This window comes from Lethenteron reissneri, chromosome 54, assembly GCF_015708825.2.
Source record: "Lethenteron reissneri isolate LAM-NWPU_2019-01 chromosome 54, ASM1570882v1, whole genome shotgun sequence".
NCBI lineage: Eukaryota > Metazoa > Chordata > Hyperoartia > Petromyzontiformes > Petromyzontidae > Lethenteron > Lethenteron reissneri.
The window spans coordinates 11,534,788-11,553,773 of record NC_083832.1 but is presented as its reverse complement, the minus strand read 5'-3'; the positions used below and the strand labels follow the sequence as shown (position 1 = coordinate 11,553,773).

At 54.8% G+C, this 18,986-nt stretch overlaps 2 protein-coding genes across 3 annotated transcripts; both read right to left on the bottom strand.

Annotated features, from left to right (window-relative positions):
* Positions 1-859: 859 nt before the first annotated feature.
* Positions 860-2,422, bottom strand: TOMM6 (translocase of outer mitochondrial membrane 6). Of its 2 annotated transcripts, none has more exons than XM_061574125.1 (3): positions 2,283-2,422; positions 1,426-1,524; positions 860-987 (listed from the first exon to the last, which is right to left on the bottom strand). In XM_061574125.1, exons 1-2 carry the CDS (start codon positions 2,360-2,362, stop codon positions 1,428-1,430), a joined length of 177 nt encoding a protein of 58 aa, XP_061430109.1. In that variant the 5' UTR covers positions 2,363-2,422; the 3' UTR covers positions 860-987; positions 1,426-1,427. The 2 variants fall into 2 exon arrangements, with proteins under 2 accessions (XP_061430109.1, XP_061430110.1); XM_061574126.1 differs by having other exon boundaries at positions 860-1,026; positions 2,283-2,395.
* A 1,078-nt stretch (positions 2,423-3,500) lies between these two features.
* Positions 3,501-18,909, bottom strand: XPC (XPC complex subunit, DNA damage recognition and repair factor). Its single transcript, XM_061574066.1, is given in 20 exon segments — positions 3,501-5,529; positions 5,986-6,075; positions 6,804-6,897; positions 7,189-7,358; positions 8,328-8,462; positions 8,757-8,838; positions 9,273-9,433; positions 9,939-10,059; positions 10,667-10,926; positions 11,117-11,427; positions 12,255-12,594; positions 13,630-13,725; positions 14,185-14,219; positions 14,222-14,319; positions 14,777-14,934; positions 15,254-15,338; positions 15,868-15,985; positions 16,509-16,621; positions 17,126-17,447; positions 18,803-18,909. Coding segments are annotated over 20 exon segments (3,087 nt in total). The 5' UTR covers positions 18,894-18,909; the 3' UTR covers positions 3,501-5,322.
* Between the last annotated feature and the right edge of the window lie 77 nt (positions 18,910-18,986).

The following is an 18,986-nucleotide window of genomic DNA, read 5'->3' as shown; positions in this document are numbered from 1 at the left end:
CCCTCCAAGTGGACTTTATTGCTAGCGATGCAAAAGACGAGATAATTCTATTATATCACCGGTTTTTAAACCATGTCAAGCGCCTTGAGTGAAGGTGGTCTTTAAATGTAAAATTATTAATTACGCCTCAACAATTTGATGATCCATCACAACTTGGTTAATAAGTATCTCATTTGTATTGTCTGCTAGTTCGTACTGTGTCACATGTCTTGTTATTCTACAATCTGCTCCCGTTGTATTTTCTGTCCCGTTAATTCCATAGCCTTCATGTGCAACAACTCTTAAACACGAGCGAACTAACACATTTCGGCCCAGTGGTCAACGTGGTGTAACCTCGTCTCGGCGACCTTCAGCCCGCCGTCTGGGAACAATAATTAAAGTTGATTGATAGGATGCCCATTGCGTGAAGCGACATGGAGAAGCCCTTGGCTGCAGGAAATGGTGGTAGAGATGGTAACGTAAGAAAAAAATGAAATTAATAATTATTTTCCTTTTTTACCTTCGTGACTTTACCGAAAGAACTAAGAGTGAATCCTTGCAGTCACGAAAGCTTCAAATCTAGAATTAGGTAGAGATGAGTTTGGGAGTCTGCTGGGTGGGTCCTGCCGAGAGTTGGTTGGCGTGTGGAGCACAATGCATGCTGGGTAAGTTGCACTCGCTGTGCCAGTGTAAAGAAGGCGTGAGGATTTTGTTGTTTCGAGTTCGTGTTGCTGTGATTTTGTCGAGAAAAGTGTCTACGTTAGTTTCAAACTGTTTACGATTTCTTTTTATATATATATAGAGTTTGTGATAAATACATTTTTTTCTAAATGCCTTATCTCTCGTAGTTATTGACTCGCGTTTCCATTCAATCGTCATCCTTGGGATTTTTGTTTTGCCGAAGGAAAACACTTTATTATGATTTCACAACATTTTACACTGACTGGTCCACGAGGGCTTGGGGGGTTGTCGGGCAATAGGAACAGCTCCAGAGAAGGTGCGATGGATCTGGAAAACAAGTGGGGAGGGAGGAGTTAGCCACATCCCCTGCAGCACAACGGAAACATAAAATACTGGCCGCACCACAGAACATTTGCCGCACCACAGAACATTTGCTGCACCACAGGACATTTGCCGCACCGTCCGCCACGACCAACCCGCTACCCCCCCCCCCCTCCAAAATCTGTCACCAGCTCACCGCTAATCCGCAATGTTCTCGAGACGCGCACACACACAGCTCTCTCTCCCTTACAGCTTCCACTCCCGTCCTTAGTCATCACTTCTTGCCGTGCCCATCACCTCCCGTCCACCGAAACACGTGGGGAGAACAGAGATGACCCCGACCCCAAAGTCAACTACAGCCTATTCACGTGATCCGATTCGTCGAGTAATCGCGACAGCCCCAGCGTCTTGAGGGGAGGAGGCTGCCCCTGCCCGGCGCGGTACCTCTACGGGAGTGGCGCGGGAGCCATGAGGTCCAGGTCGGCGACGTTTCGCGCCACCCACACCCCCGCGGCGAAGAGGGCCACGTTCACCAGCAGGTTCCTGCACCACACGCAACCCAGGGCCGGCGACTGATCAAGCACCGTACTTCTGATTGTGAAATATTACACACACATCACGTGGCACTGACACTGCGCGTCTCTGTGATTGTCCGTCGTTGTGGCCGTGTCATTCTATTCGTGTCGCTCCATCTCTCCCCGTGTGTCTCATCTGCCTCTGTGCGTGTCTCTCATCTGCCTCTGTGCGTCTCGCTCCGTGTCCCTCGTTTCCTCGCGAGGCCTTCACGGCGCGAATCTCCCTGGAGTCGTCCCCCTCCACCATCTCGCTCTTCCCGTCTCCCCGTGTCTCCGCCCCTGCGTCTCCCTGTGTCTCCGCCATCTCTTCCTCCTCTTCCCGTCTCCCCGTGTCACCGCCCCTGCGTCCCCCTCTCATCGTCACTCCAGGCCCGCACATCGGCGGGGTACGACCACTATCCTCCATTCGGAGCCTTGCCGGCAAAATCCACCAACATCCAATCCCCCGCGTGTCGCTGTCTATCCGTGTCTCCCTCCAAATGTCTCCCCCTCTCCATGCATCCTCGTGTCTACCCAGTGCCACCCTCCTGGTGTCTCCCCATGTCTCACCCTGTCTCGTCTCCACATCTCACTTCTCGTGTCTGTCCCCTCTGTCACGGCGTCCTCCCCGCGTCCTCAATGCGTCCCCGTGTCCCACCCCTCTCTTTGTGTCTCTCCCCTATCTCGTCTCCCCACTGTCCACGCCTTCTTGTGTCTCCGCCACTCTTCCTCCGCGCCGTCTCGCACCTCTTGAAGTCTGTGCGGTCCGAGATGAAGCCCACAGCCGCCCGCGCCATCGCCACGACCCCGCGAGCTTTGGGAGCCATGCTGCTGCTGCTGCCCTGCTGCTGCTGCACGTGCCGGAAACGGATATGACGTCACGTGGGTGGGGGGCGGGGCTAAACTAAAGGGGGCGGGGCTAGATTTGAAGCTTTCGTGACTGCAAGGAATCGCACTTTTAGGTTTTTTCGGTAAAGTCACCACGTCGGTAGAAAACAACACAAGTCTCCGTCTTCAGGTGGGACCGTCACAGCTACCACACTCAGATAAGCTCCTCCCCCCCCTAACTTGTATTTAAGAACTTGTATCTTGACATTTGTTTGCATCACTTGAGACAGTGAATCTGGCTGTGACGGTCCCACCTGATGACGGAGACTTGTGTTGCCTCCGAAACGTCGTGATTTTTATTATTTTATTTCTATTATTACTTTTAATTTATTTTTTACCTACGTGACTTTACGGCAAAAACCAAAGAGTAGGGGCGGGGTTAACGTTGACAAGGGGTCACCTGAGGTCAGAGCCAAGAGGGCGTTTCACGTGAGTCTGTATTCTGTATATTGAACTTCTTTTGCGCCGTACGTGGCCAACCGTGATAATCGGAGGTGCAGGGTGTCCTGGCTCCGTCCTGTGGTAGGGGTGACCGCTTAAATTGGAAGGCATCTGTTCTCAGTTGCTCTGTACCAGTCTCAGGTAGCTCGTTGTAATTCTGCTAATGTATACGTCCCTTCTGTGCCACTTTCCGCGCCGATTAAAATATCCTCGATACATGGTGGGGGGGCATACACATTGAAGGTAAAACATGGGAATACAATGTAACCTCTCACTTGCTGATGCTCGAAAAGCGAAACGTGAAGCAAAGCCGCTTTTCTGACGGCTGCGTCTCCACGCTGAAACGTCAAATACCAGGAGGCCCCCACTTGGGTTCCGTACTCCACACCCCACACAAACTCCTGTGGCACTGCAACGTGCGTTCCACAAATGGCTTGGGATTTTCAGTGGATTCGGTGTTTAACACGTTTCTTTTATATTGATTTTATACTTCCTAATGTCATATAAAAAGTTAAATAATGACATTACAGGCTGTGAACATTTAGTCTTTGTGGAAATAACTGAGATGACCCTGCCCGTGAATTAGCGCCTACGTCAAGAACACATCTGAACAAATGACTCGGGACATGGTAATCATTGTTGCATATTTTTTTGTCGTTTTTAAATAAAGTATGAAAACAAAGCACACAAAAAGCACAAACCAATAACAAATAATGCCGCATAAAGTAAAAAGAATCCACCGAGAACTCCCGAGTTGACACAAAACACGAGGGACCTATGACAATGGTTATCAGCTTGTGGCTGGAGGGGTTGGAATGACTTCCCCCTCCGCCCATTCGATGGGTGATCACCGATTCACGGTTACGATTTGAATCGTACAGAAATGTTTTGGGTATTTTTTGTAACGCTGCGGTGAACGGTAGCAGCATCCAATTGGCTGCGTGGGTCACGTGAACACGGAACACCGGTACAGTACATTCGCACGCACAGGGCCTCTTGTTGATCCACTGCTGGATGAGCGGCTCCACCACGGTCGTGCGGGTCGCGTTGGGGGTTACCGTGACCACACCTCGCGCTCCTCGGCACGGTACGATAATAAATGTTGCTGCGCCGTCTCCTTCTGCCCACCAGGTAGCCCCACAGTAGCCGATGAGCTGATTTATGCAAGGAGGTCGCTCAGCAAAGTCCTATGCAGGGTCAGCGCTTAGTTTTTGACATCTGACTTGATCAACAGGTACATTTTGGGTGATTTAGTCTGAGGCGTATACAACACGTGACTGCAACAGTATCAGTTTAGATGCGAGGATCAATGCGTGCATCGCGAGCCCTAGATTCGATATTAATCGACATTCATAGTTCCACCCAGGGATTCATTTCAGCCGGGTCCGTCCCGGGTAGGCGACCTTGAAAATGTTTACGTGCCCGGCACACCACATCAAGTATACCACTTGCACTGACTGTGGCTACTCGTGCCACCTGCTCCAGTTTTCAAGCGACCCAGGAAATATTCAAAGAAGTAACCAGCCCCCCCCCCTCGCCGACCCACGGTTTAGCAGGACCCCCCGAGTTGTGGCGCCGTCAATGAGGAATTCCGCGGGACGATGCGAAAGGCACAATCTTGCTCGCGGTGGCGAGGATCAGAAGAGGTGTGAGCACATGCCTGGAGAGCAGCAGTCGGGAATCCTGTCCCTGAGAGCAAAGCAGGCCTTTCAAATATCGGGCGACAGCACATGAACACACACACACCCAAACGTGGAGAATAAAATCGTTTCCTTTGTGCGACTGCAGCTAAGAACATAGAACCACGGAGAACATAACTTTGCCACTGCCGCAAATATAAACTTTCAGACGGTTTGTCTGCAATTTACCGACTACCAGACAATGTAACTCAATGGCTCAATCACTTGCAACTGAATTTGGATTACAGGTTTCCCTCGCTTTACACGGTCGATTAATTCCAAAAAAAGGGGCGCACAAAGCATAATCCCAAAGCACGGACCGCAGTCAGCCAACCCGCAATGAAGCGCACGAGACAGCTGCTTGCCCACGTCTGAATAGCCGTCGCACTAGTGAATTAAAATCGCACAGAGCGAATTTTGGGTAGAAATAGGTTTGCCGCATTTCCAACGCGAAGTTGCACAAACCGAACACATGTAGAGTGAGAAAGACCAACAGTCGCTCTTCATGGGCCATACAAAACCATCAACACACACACCTCATAGTCAGGCCAGTGCAGTGACAGAAGTCACCGATCGTGCTATGTTGCCAGGTTTGAAACATTCCCCTCCAGCAGATGATGAGCGTGGGCTAATTATCATCTGCTGGACGTTTCCAAGTGGCGATCCTCGTTCGGCCGTGGGCCACGTCACACGAAGAAAATCCGCAAATTAAGTGGAGTTGAGGGGCCCGAGTGTGGGCCACGCGCCGGTGGGGGGGGGGGGGGGTCCCACTCCTTCCTCTAGAGCTTCTCGAAGGGGAACAGGTGAGAGTTCTGGCCCTGGCGATCACGCCGCCCCACCCCCTGGTTTCGTTTGACAGACGACCGCACCCGCTCTTCCAAGTCTGGCCAGGCCACTGCCAGGTCGTTGGCGGGGGTGACCCCCGGGGTTTCGGCCGCCTGGCTCGTGCCTTCCTCGCCCTGCGTTGTCTGTGTGGAGCCGGGATCCTGGAGGACGGAAAAAAGACGACGACGTCGCGTGAACGTCACGCGAACGTCACGTGGCCACCCCGTTTCAGGATGAAAGGAGCTCACCGCTTGATTAGACAAAGGGCTTAGAGCGAGAGGAAACAAATGAGATGGAGAGTACAAACGAAATAGGTTAAAGCAATGCAAAGGAGACAACGAGACAATACGAATGGGAGAGTACAGAGGCAGAATGAGACAATGCAGACAAGGACGCTACACCGAGCCAGACTCCGTGCGATGTAGCGAACATGGTGAGTGTGGTGAGCGTGATGAGCATGGTGAGAGAGGTGAGCATGGCCAGTGTGGTGAGCATGGTGAGTGAGGTGACTGCAGCGAGGTGGCTGTGGTGAGTATGATGATTGCGGTAAGATGACTGCGCTGAGCGTGGCGAGTGCGGCGAGTGTGGTGAGGCGAGTGCGGCGTGAGCCGACGTACGTTAGCCGAGTAACGCAGCTTTAACCGCTCCCTGATGAGCAGTCCCCTGGTCAGCAGCTTCCAGTTTCCAAAAGCGCGATTCTCTCTCTTCTGTACGACACAAAGCGTGGACGGCGACGACGACGACAACTGATTGAATCGCCATTTCCAGACTTCTCACGTGCACCGCGTGAGCACGACGCCATCGCCCCAACACTCCGATCGCCCCACCGCCTCCCAATCTCATCTCGGATCAATCTCAGGCATTTATGCATCGATTTTACCTGTCCCCCGTCCATTCATTCATCTGTCCCTAATGGGGAGGCAACGATATTGCCCGTATGTGGGACTACAACTGCTCGTCTGCAAGAGTCTACACTCATTTGCTTGGCTCCAACTCGCCGAACAGTGAGTAGCATCGGCCTCAACAGACCCCAACAGACGCCGTCTACGATCCGTAGCCCACGGCGATCGGCCGCTACCGCTGCTGCTTCTGCCGCTGGCTTGACCCGCGCAGCGCAAACTCTACGCAGCGATACGGCCGACGCAGCGTCACCGGGCTCTCCAGCCCGAAGGCCTTGACCCGGTTACCGCCAGCGGCAGATGTCGGGTTCCCATCCTTGAGTCTGAGCCAGTTTGTGCAGCGGACTTACAACGGTGAGGTTCCAAGAGCTTATTATCTGTGATCCGTGCGCACTCCTGATGGACTGGACAATGGGAGAGAACTCCCACGTTGCGAGGAAACGGAGGAGCAAGGTAACTGCAGAGTCTCTGACGAGGGAGGCTCCTCAACAGGCCGGGGTGAACGGCCTCGGTGCTGGGCAACGTCTGGGTCTCACCTCTCTCTCTTTCTTTTCCACCTCCTCCTGCGCTCTCTCCCAAGCGGCCAGCAGGGTGTCCTTCACCTCCTCGCACACCACAAAGCCGTCGGTACTGCCAAAGACAAAGATCCCCCGTATAGCCTTAACAGACTGTTGGGGCAAGTTTAGTTAGCGAGCACCTATGAAGACCCGCACGGCACACGAGGGGGTGGGTGGCCAGCACCAGGCCCGGCCGGCTTTGTCTCCCTCGTGGTGATGTTTACACACCGCACCAGGTACTCGTTTGAGTCGTGCACATGCACACGCCTACACAGACAATGGCGTAAACACACACAGGCGTACACACGCGTGCACATAAACACTCACACATACACACATGTACACACACACGTGCGTCGCTTACACGGCGTGCGAGTATCCTGCGTGGAAGTCGAATCCCGTGACCGCCGGCGCGCAGTCCACGCCGATGGAGCGCGCCACGCGGTTCAGGCCCGGCGCGTGGAGGTGCACGCAGCCCACGGGGAGCATACTCGGCCGGAACAGGTACACGTTGCCATAGTCATTCCGGGGAACCTGGCGTGGCACAAGGCAGTTCACGTGGCACGGCGCAGTCAGCATCTAGAATCAGAATCTGTATCTATGCCGGAGGAATCCGATGAGCTATAAAGCTCTTTTTCACAGATCCAGTGGTTTGTGCAGATGTCCAGTTGGCCACGTAGCGCCCGGCGGTCGCGAGGTCTCCCAGCTTCCAGTGACGCGGCCCGGCAGGAGGGCCGTTTAGCGCCGCTGGAGAGGTTTCGCGGTTCGAGTCCAGTGGCCGCCCTGGTTAATACCGCGTGTGTATTTAGCGTTCAATAATCGCCACCTGCTTCCGGCGGACGTAAATGATCCCGTGACATGTCACGGTCCATATTTGCCAAATTTTATAAATTACTCACAAAGTGCTACATCGGGAAAAGAACCGCGTGGCAAGGGACTGATGCCCACTTGCAGGCCAGTGCCGTGTAGACATCGCGCCGCGTAGGGGCAGCTGCCAAGCGGGGCACTGGAACACTTGAGATGATGTGATGTGAAGCGCTCCGGGTTGTCGAGGTATTTGAGCGCTGTTTCCACGAGGACCCTAATCCTTACCCACGTTTTTTCCCACCCCAGCAGTGATGTCCAGCATGGAGAGGCGTCACCTGGGATGCGGATGGAGTTGCAGTGGCAACTTGGAGAGGCGGTGGGATGCAGCGGTAAGTGCGCTGCGCTACGAACCCAGAGACACGAGTCTGATTCCCACTAACGGCCACCAACACCAGCGATGATTATCTGAACTGGTCTTGGACATCGCCTAGTTCGTCTCAGCCTCAACGAGTACCTGGCGCTATTTGTAAACATCGCCATTGGGAAGGCAAACGCAGTCGGACGTGATGCTGGCCACCGACCCCCTTATGCATCGTGCCGGATAAGAGCTTGCTAACAGCACTTGCCCCAAAAGTCTGTGTAGCCTACACGGGGGATCTTTGTCTTTGGTGGAGGCGGTGACGTCGTGGCCGTTACCTTGCCGTCCACCGCCACGGGCGGCTGGTATTCCTCGGTTTGCCACAGGCCGAACAGCGCCAGGTCAGGCTTGTCGCGGCTCTCCGGGTCCGCCATGCGCAGCTTGCGCGAGCGGTTGGACTGACCCTTCACCATCTGACGGTGGGGGGGATGGGGAAGGGGGGGGCAAAGGTCACGCGGCACCATTGTGGCATAACCGTGGTATAAACGCTCATTAACTGCTCGTATGTGGTTCCTCGACGACATGAGATACAAAACTAAACATGATTATTATTACTGCAGCTGACAGAAGGCTTGCTGTAATTCACCACCATCCCGGCTCGCGCCAGCGATTATGAGAATTCAGGTGTCCCGGAAAAAAAACCCAACTTGTACTTTTTAACGCTATCTAACGAGCGATCGCGCCCCCGCGTGCTGCAAAAACGGCACCTTATAGGGGACCTCTCCCAGCCGCACCACACGCGCCTGCTTGAGCCACGTGTCGCACGAATGCAGGGTGTGGACGCACTCCCTGCGGGCAGACGAACATCGGTGGAGGAACATCGTGGGGGCAGTTGAACCGACGTCGCCAGGTTCGTAGCGAACTGCACTGACCGCTGCGCCACCACTCCACCCCACCTCGCGGCTCGTGCGTTCTCACACTCGTACAGTTGCACGTCAGGCTTTTACAGCTGGCAGCAGACAGTCAGGCAGGGCCGCCGAGACCTCTCGGAGCGGCCCGCCGAGAGATGAAGAGATACAGGAGAGTGCCGAGTGTCGACCCCGCCCCCTCGTGCTGGGTTTTCTCCAGGTTCTCCGGTCCCCTCGCACACGAAGCCAGACTCTCGTTACTAATGGGATTCGTGGCCAAACATCTCAATGTAGCAGGGCCCTCCTGAAGACAAGAATCTATGCTAAGCCTTGCGACAAGGCCCCGCTCCCATTCTGGCGCCGGTGCCTCAGTACCTGGCGTAGACCGGTTCTCCGCGGCAGGTGCCCAGCACCGCAGCACCGGGCGGGTAGATGGCCTCGTACTTGAGCAGGTGGCGTGGCAGCGCGTACAGCGGATGGCTCTTAAACTCCGACACGGAGCTTGGCATAGGGCGGATCAGCAGCCCCGCCTCTAACTGATAAGACACCACCATCACCACCGTCACCACCACCAATTTCACCAGCACCGCAATCGCAGCCACCAGCTGATCGCGCAACCACCGCCATTGCCACCATCACCGCCATCAATATAACCAGCACCACCAACAACGCCACCAGTTTATAGACAACCACCACCACTACCAATAACAGCCGCTATTCACCACCACAGCACTTTAGGCCAGGCTAGGTGCACTGAGGCTGCCACGTGAAGTGTCGATACATCTCTGGCAGGAGGTCACAGGATGTTCATGAGCTGAGACGACTGCAGATTCACCACCTGTGCTGGCTACTGTATGTATGTACGCTGAACTTCTTTCGCACCGTACGTAGCCAACCGTGTTAATTGGAGCTGCGGGGGGAAGGACAACAAACTAAACACAAACAGCAGTTCTAAAGAATAGTTCCCAGTGGCTTCTTAATAAGCGGCTCTTCCCGATCGCTCCCGAGGCCGCCGCCGTCGCCCGCAGCGCCACCTCTCACCTGCTCGTCCTCCTGCTGCTCGCGGCGCGTGTGGGGGCTCTCGAACGGGAAGAGCGCCGCCTGCCACCACTCGGTGTCCACGCGCAGCCGCCGCGTGTACGTGAGCCACGCGGGGTCGTACCTGCACGGCACGCGCGGATTCCCGGTGACGGCCCTGGAGAACGCACGTCGGGATCGCTCGCCAGACGGAGAAATTGGGTCTCTACAAGTCTATGAGAATGTATGCGTCGCTACAAGTCTATGGGAATTTATGAGAATCTATGGGTCTCCGTGCGAGGCTATTGGACTCTGTGACCTGGGAGGGACTCGGCTGTAATTAATCCCTGAGTGGAACTATGAATGTCGATCAATACGGATACTCGGGCTCACGATGCACGCGTCGATCCTCGCGTGTAACGACCGACGCTGAACTAGTCACGCGTTGTATACGCCTATGACCAATTAAGCGAGAACGCACCCGCTGCAGTGCGGCATACGTGGTGGGCAGCATGAGGCAGCACAGCAACATTTATTATTGTACCATACTCCTGCGGTCTCCCATGTCTGTGCTCATCTTCACAAACCCGCGCCAAGCGCGAAAACTGTGGTCACGGTAACCCCCACCGCGACCTGCGAGGGAGCAGAGGAGGCGCTCACGGAGGAGGCCCTCGCGTGCGATGACAGTGGACACATTTTTCCCGGGACATCGACCGAGGATACAGGCCTGGCCCCCCCCGTCCTTCACTTGCCTGCGGGTGATGTCCTTCATGCACCCATCGTCATCGAAGGCCACAACGTACGCCAGGGGCCGTGTGGCCCGTCGCGCGCACGCCTCCGGCCGGTCGGCCTGCGCGCCGGCGACCTCCACGCACACCCAGCGCCCGCCGGCGGCAGCGGCACCCACCGGCGCCCATCCGTGCGGGCCCTCGTCCAGCAAGAGAACCTCCACCCACGCGTCGCAAGGGGCCAACGCCGTCGATGTTGCCCCAGGCTTCCACGCAGCTTTAGGCTGTGAAATGGCACAGCGGGAAAGGTACAATTTTTGAGAATTAGAAAAACAAGTCGTAAATGAGCCACATCGCAAGGTGTTTATCTCCTGCAACGTGCACTATTTTTCGTGCACAGGCCAAGACGCACAATGCCCCAACCTCTCAGCAATCTCTCCCCAAGGCCTCAACACCCCCTCGCCGATCCCTTACATGGCTCGGTGACTTTCTCTGCATCTTGGCGCGCTTGTGTTTCGCCCGTCCGGTTGTCGTGGTGGCGACAAAATCATCGCTGTCGCTGTCGCCCGCAAGCTCCGGCTCCTTCTCTCCCTTAGGCCTCTTCCCGGCCGCTCCTCGCTGTTGCGAGGATGGCCTCTTCCTCGACTTCCCCGACCTCCTCCTCCTCCCTCCACCCTCGTCTGAATCTGAGACCTCGTCGGATGAGTCACCGGAGTTCGGGGAGAATTCCGAGTCCTCGTCACTGCCGCTGCCGTCGCTGCCGCTCGCCGCGACTCGGTAGCGCCCTGGTGAAACAAACGCACACGGCAGCAGAACTGCAATGTCGTCGTTGGCCACGATCTATCCACTGCTGGATGAAGGCCTCCCAACACAATGGCAGTCGTAAAGGTTTGACGACCACACTTCATCACGCTAGTCGGTATGGGTTTGTCAAGGGACTGCAATTTACAACTACGACCAAAACCACCAGCGTCAGTTAGTTGACTAACGTTGGTTTGGAAGTGGACGATACATGCATTGAATTGCACGTGTAAGACTCAATGTGATAAAAGTTGTATCCATGGCACGCCACAGGAAGCAGAGTAAAGATAAGATTGTGATGCATGGAAAGAGAAAAAGGTCAGGGAAGAGAAAAGATAAAGAATGGGAAATAAAAAGGGGAGCAAGCGTAACGGAGCTGCACGGAAGCTGCACGGAGCAGCGTCTGTTCTCAAGAGGGGGAGGTGAAAGGGGAGGGGATTCAGAGTGTGGGGTGGCAACGCAGAAGCTACGTGATTTACAAGAGGCTTGTGCCAATTTAAATATGAGATGCGAACTTTACAGCCACTCGGGGCGCTACCATCCACCGCCCGACCCTGTGGCCGGGAGATGGCATTGCCGAGTGTTACCGCCTTTCATGTCGTGGTGGGTTTTCTCCGTGTTCCTCCCATATGAAGCCGAACGCTTATTAACTGCGGCATAACCACACGTGTCATTTCCGGGGGTGTTGGTCTACGTCCGGTCCGACGCAGCTACCGAACATCCCGGCCTATCAGAGAGACTGTCCCGGCATCGCAAACTATTTGTACAATTCGAAATTCAGCGGAGTCGGACGGCACTTCTAGTACGGTACCTGCTTGCGGCTTCGAGCTTTGTTGGGCGGATACTCTCGGAGACCGTCTCTTTCCCTCGTTCTCTCCAGCACCTTGACGCTTTCTAATCTTCCCATCATCCTCCTCCTCTTCCTCCACCTTCTCGCCCTTCCCTTCCTCCTTAATCCTCTCCGCCTTGGAGACGTCTCCACTCTGGGAGGTGGTGGTGGAGGAGGACTTCTTCCGAGCCTCTCCACGTTTCCCTCGCTCCACCCTCGCACTTCCATCACCACCGCCTACGAAGTCGCCGGGCCCCTGGCGAGCGGATTCTTGCCGTTTCGAGGTTCCCTTGCGCGTCTTGGTTTGGGCCGACCTGCCAACCTGGGGTGAAGCGTGGACGTTGTTGGTTATGGGGCCGTGAAGTCACGAGACGAAGGGACCTTGCCCCTTCTGGAGCAACGTTTGACAGCGAGCAGCGCACCACCCCCCGTGTCGGAGAGTGGCTACGAGAAATTGACGTCACAAAACTAGCTCCGAAGTAACAGGCCCCTTTATCCACACGAGCGGAAAGACTTTCATATGACTTGCGAAGAGTGTTGGTCACGTAATCAATTGAAATAAGTCGAATGGAGAAAGTTAATTTCATATTCAAGTAGTTTTTTTTTGGTACAGTCATTTCAATAACTCACGACACTAACCAGTGTGTCTGTGTGTGTGCACTACGAGCCTGGCGACCCGGGCTTGATTCTTGCTCATGGCCGACACCAGTGGCAATTATCTAAACCGGTCCTGGGCCTACCCTAGGTCGACTCAGCCTCAAATGAGTACCTGGTGCAATATGTAAACATCGCAACTAGGCAGACAAAGGCGGCTGGACGTGGTGCTGACCACCCACCCCCTCGTGTGCCATTCCGGCCTTCATAGGTGCTCACGAACAGCACTTGCCCCAACAGTCTGTTAAAGCTATACAGGGATCTTTGTGGTAATCAAAGTGCACCTAACCTGGCACAGGAGCTGTGGGAACGTCACCGTAACTTAGTGGCGATTGGCAGGTATTGGTTGGTGTTAGTATTGGTGGTAATGATTGGGTGGGAAGCGGTGGCGCAGCAGTTAGTGCACTGCGCTACGAACCCGGCGACCCGAGTTCAATTTCCACTCACGGCGAATACGAGTGTCAACGCTTATTTATTACAACTTTGATGGTGCCGTTTTTTGCTGGCCGCTTGATATTTGGGGCCTTTGAGCCTGCTGTGCTCAGAAACTTTATTTTCCCCCTAAAAAAATTTGTCCAAAACTATTGCGTCATTCTGTATCGGAAAAAATTTGCCGATTTAAACCATTGACTTAATCGGCGCCCAACGTGCCACGGGGCGTCGGAGCGAGCCGCGCCACCGACGGAGAAGCCGCAGTGAATACCTTGGGTTCGGCGGCGGCGGCCTTGAGCGGCAGCGGCTGCAGGGACAGCACCAGGCGCGAGGTGATGCCCAGCGCTCGCACCACGACCAGGAACAACTGCACACATGCGCGAATAGAAAAACCACGGGACCACGTACGGGGGGGGGGGGGGGGGCAGAGGACAGCAGAGCAAAAGGCACAGGACAACCCAGAGGATAGCATACGAGAGTGCGGACAGCACAGAGGATAACAGAGGACAACACAAAGGAGAGGCCGGACAGCACAGAGGAGAGGTCAGTAGACTAACACAGTGACACAAGCTAGTTTAGTGCGTGAATTGCCAGACTTGTGATGATTCAAATAATTAGCAGACCGTTCACAAGTTATGCCAATGATGCAAACGAGTCGTGCTCGCTTGCCGAGTCTGCTGTGCTGTGCGTGGCATGTGCTGCGAATGTGTGTGCCTTCTCGTGCATGTGCCTGAGCGTGCACCCGAGTGTGCTCTACGGTATATGCGCCATGCGCTGTTGCGTGTGGCGTAAGCACGCGTGTGCCGCGGTGCACGCTGCTACCCACGTGCGACAGCTCCTCAGCCGAGCGTGCCGTTCGCTACTGAACCTCGCGGTGAGGACCTCCGTCATCAGGGCCCCCTGCGCCGTCCCTCCTTGCACCTCCTCCTCCTCCTCGTCCACCCGGAACATGAAGTTGAACCTGCGCTCAATCACACAGGGGAGGAAGAAGCACGCGCACGCATGGATTCTGCAATGCTTTCCTAAAGACTCACATCAGAGATCCAGACTTACATATAAAGCCAGAGATTCATATAGACACATAGACTGACAGAGATCCATAGATTCTCAGATTTCATATTGATATAGGAGAAAAGACCTGCAGATGTAACACTGTAGTATTCTAATTCCTGCTCTCATTCATAATTCTAGCTGTCATTATTTTTTTTCAATACAGATCCCGTTTTTTTAAATACATCTTTTTTCCATAACGCTAACAGCAACACAACTTTAACATTGGATCACCGCCATGAGCGATATCACGACCTCCTCCCATGACAAAGAGAAGGACGGAGCCAACGCATTCACGCTTTGGTCTTGCAGCGAGTGGCGCGGGGGGTGGGATGCAGCTCCATGGAGGTGGCGCCACAGCCTCTCACCACGTGAGGAGTCGAGCGAGGAAGGCGAGGTCGTGATTGGTGGATGGCGAAGACGCCAACTGCGTGGGCAGCAGCGACAGCGCCAGCGCTCGCAGGGCGGGGGAACTGCAGATGGCGCTCCGGTGCATCCCGTTCGCCAGCAGGCACAGCAGGTGCACCTGACGGGACACGCAACACGCGACACGTGTGTCCGCGGCTCAAATGGGGCCATTCCCTCACTTGTGAAGCGGAGCGGGAAGCCGCCCGCGCACACCTGAGCTCTCGGCAGGAGGAACGCGTAACTGAGGAACCGATTCGGTTCCTGAGGAAGCTCCCAACGGTCGGGAGTGAATTTGCTGGACATCGTTTCGAACGACACGCGGTACGGCCCAAAAACACTTCGGCGGACGACACAACACGATTACGTGAACCTACGCCGGAGTTGGAGGAGTCTCTCACACACACACACACACACGTGTGGAGGTCGGGGTGCAGCACCTTGTGCAAGTCGAGCTGCACTTCCTTCTTGTGGCGATTTGCCATGCGGCGCACCCAGACCTCAAACAACTTCTTGCGCTTCTCCCTGGTCGGGAGCAGACACGGACACACGGTGGCGCAGAGTGTAAAACATCAGAACTGGGGAGATTAAGACGAACGGCGTGGTGATGATCACAGTGTCACCCCCTTGGTGCGCCGTGCCGGCCTTCAAAGGGCCCTCGCTAAGAGCACTTGCCCCGATGGTCTGTTAAGGCTATACGGAAGATCTTTGTCTTTGTGCTGCAGCAAAGGGAGCGGCGACGCAGTGGTTGGTGCACTACGCTGGGAACCCGGAGGCCAGAGTTAGATTCTCGCAGACGGCCAACATCGGTGATGAATATCTGAAGCGGTCCTGGGCCTCCCCTAGATCGAGTTCAGCCTTAAATCACATCTCAACGTGGTGTGTAGTGTGCATACAGCACTGGAGAAACAAAGGCAACCAGGCATGGTGCTGACCACCCACCCACTCATGCGTCGTGTTGGCCTTCATAGGTGCTCACTGACAGCACTTGCCCCAAAAGCCTGTGTAGGCTACAAGGGGAACCTTTGACTGTGTGTTGTCGGCGCTCTCTTACTTGCGAGCACGCAGTTTTGCCATCTCCGGCGTCTCTATCTCGATCTGCACGGCCTGCCCGATGCTCACGATGCCGGCTGCTGAGCTTGTGGCGCCCACCTCCTCTTCTGCCGGAAGCTCTGGAGGGAGACGGCGCAGCCACAAAGGTGGCGCTTAGCAGCGGGCGGTGAGCGCCTGTGTGCGTGCGTTTGATGTTTCAACGCTCGCTGATGTGATGCCTACGGTGATTTCCATTACGACGATTGTTATTAGGATGATTGCTGAAACGATTACCGTCATGATTCTTGCTATATTGAATGCTGCTACGATGCATGCCATTACGATGATTGACATTACGATGATTGCTGTTATGATGCATGCCATTACGATGATTGCCGTTACGATTATTGCTTTGAGGATGCTTGCCGTTAAAATGCATGCTGTTACGATGACTGCTGTCACGAATACGAACTCTGCTGTGCTTTAACCTCTTGCACTTGCAGCACCACAGAGCCACTTATATGCCTATATCGAATTGGGCAAGTAGCACACACACACACATTGCTTCCACTAGGCACATACATATCACTTAGACAAAGATCATTTAGCACACACACACACTCACCACTGATACTATGCACAGACAAAAGGCAGTTACCCTACCGTCCACCTCCTGCCACTCTCCTTCACTCTCCGAGTCGGACGAGGAGTCCTCTTCGTCGGACTTTCCTTCCAGGTCATTCTCCTCGCTGTCGCTCTCACTCGCGGCTCTTTTCCTTCGCAACAAACGCACGGGGTAGCCGCATGCAGATTATGGAAACGCGGATGCACGAGATGAGTGACAAACAAGGGATGGAGACGTGGAGCGCCGGGCAAGAGACAGAGATGAACGATCGCGTGGTCAGACGTTGCGACGTCGCGATGCCACGCGACCCCGTGACGGACATGTCACGTGGCTCGCCAGCGCATCAAATTTTATTCCAATGTGGTTCGCCAGAAAGTAACAGCCCGAGAACTGTAGAGGAGAGGTTGTCACCTTAACACATAAAGCCACGGTCTGTTACATGACTTGTAGTGCGTGTTTGTCCCCCCCCCCCCCACCAGCAGTTTCGGTCCCTTTTCCTCAAAAGCCATCAATGCGTTGTACTGGGCTTATGCGGTTACCACAATAAACATATTTAAAAACCAGTCCGAGATCCGTGCTACCATTGGGGGATTGGGGGACCTTCGTCTTGATCACGGAACTCGCGCGCGTGACTGCAGCGTGACCAACGCCTCACCTGCCCGAGCCCTCTGCCGTCACGCGGTCGCCGGCCCTTGCCGCCTCGCGCTGCCCCCCGTCCCGAGAGGCTGCCCTCTCCTCCCGAGAGGCTGCCCTCTCCTTCCACACGCCGCCCGCTTCGCCCTCGCTCGCCGCGCCGCCCTGCGCTGCTCCCCGCTGGCTCGTGGTCGCCACCGAGTCTCGGGCCTCTCCATGTTTGGCGGGCTCAACGCGGCCCCCTCGCGCTCCGCCGCGTCGGCCCCTCGCCGTGCGCGAGATCCTCTTGCTCGCCCGCTTCTGGGCCGCACCGTCAGCATCGTCGCAGCCGCGGGTCCTGCTGCCTGCACGTCCGTTGTAAACGCATTCAGGTGCGCAGACGTAGCACAAGAAACGGGGCAGTAAACCGTGCGGGTCGACAGGTTTGGGTTATGCAGAACCTTCTAACGAGGTAAACTCACGCGCTTCTTCACACGCAGTACAGCACGAACTAAATGAAGTCGTGGAGTGTATCGTGTGTACTCTTAGTTCTTTCGGTAAAGTCACGTAGGTAAAACATGAAATTAAAATGAATAAAATTAATATTATTATTTTTTAATTAATTGTATTAATTTTAATTAAATTTTTTACATACGTGACTTTACCGAAAGAACTAAGAGTATGAATCCTTGCAGTCACGAAAGCTTCAAATCTAGAACGTATCGTGTGTGTAGAGTGTCAACCACGAGCACTCCGCCCCCCCCCCCCCTGTCATCACCCCGCTGGGTGGCGCCGAGAGCGCGTTACATCACAGAGACTCACTGCCGGGCAGAGATGCCTCCTACTAATAAATAGACGTCTTCGTTCATTCCCCAGACGTCTTTCATTCACCAGACGTCTTTCATTCCCCAGACGTCTTTCATTCTCCAGACGTCTTTCATTCCCCAGACGTCTTTCATTCACCAGACGTCTTTCATTCCCCAGACGTCTTTCATTCCCCAGACGTCTTTCATTCTCCAGACGTCTTTCATTCTCCAGACGTCTTTCATTCTCCAGACGTCTTTCATTCACCAGACGTCTTTCATTCTCCAGACGTCTTTCATTCTCCAGACGTCTTTCATTCCCCAGACGTCTTTCATTCACCAGACGTCTTTCATTCCCCAGACGTCTTTCATTCCCCAGACGTCTTTCATTCCCCAGACGTCTTTCATTCTCCAGACGTCGTTCATTCCCCAGGCGTCGTTCATTCTCCAAACGCGACCAACAGAGACGACTGTGATGGTTGTTATCGCCATGGTGGTGGCGGTGTGAGTAATGATGATGTTGTGTTGATGAAACAGCGATCTGGTGGTGGTGCTGCGTTGGCAGAGGTGCACAAACATGAAGACATTCGAAACATAGGCGACGTTTCGGCCAATGGCCCTTCTTCACAACTGACAGAGTCAGTGGTGTAGAGTGCAGTCTCCTCACGCTTATCCACCCTCCTATGAAGGCCACACGCGCTGTTGTTGACGAATGTGCTCAGCTTCGTGCGATGGCTGCTGCTGCTGCTGCTAGTCCGGATGTTAGCGATGGGATTGTGGTGGTAATGCGAGTCGTGATGTCAGCAATGATGGCGGTGCTAGTGACGATGTTGTTAGTAAACACGATGTTGTTAATGATAACGATGTTGTTGTTGTTGTTAATAACGATGACGATGATGATGTAACTGCCTCCTCACCACGCGTGCCGCTGTCCGCCTTTCTCTTCGCCATGGTCACGTGGTCGCGGGCCTGTGGGGGCGTGGCCAGGCGACGGGGGGGCGGGGCCATCGAGGAGGGGCGTGGCCAGGCGACGGAGGGGCGGGGCCATCAAGGAGGGGGCGTGACCAGGCACGGGGGGCGGGGCCATCGAGGAGGGGCGTG

What these genes read in the sequence shown, in the direction of transcription:
- TOMM6 (XM_061574125.1), bottom strand. Translation starts at nt 2,362, where the DNA reads ATGGCTCCCAAAGCTCGCGGGGTCGTGGCGATGGCGCGGGCGGCTGTG. An exon ending in GACCGCACAGACTTCAAGAG is followed by an intron (nt 1,525 to 2,282) that starts GTGCGAGACGGC and finishes CGTGTGGTGCAG; the next exon opens with GAACCTGCTGGTGAACGTGG.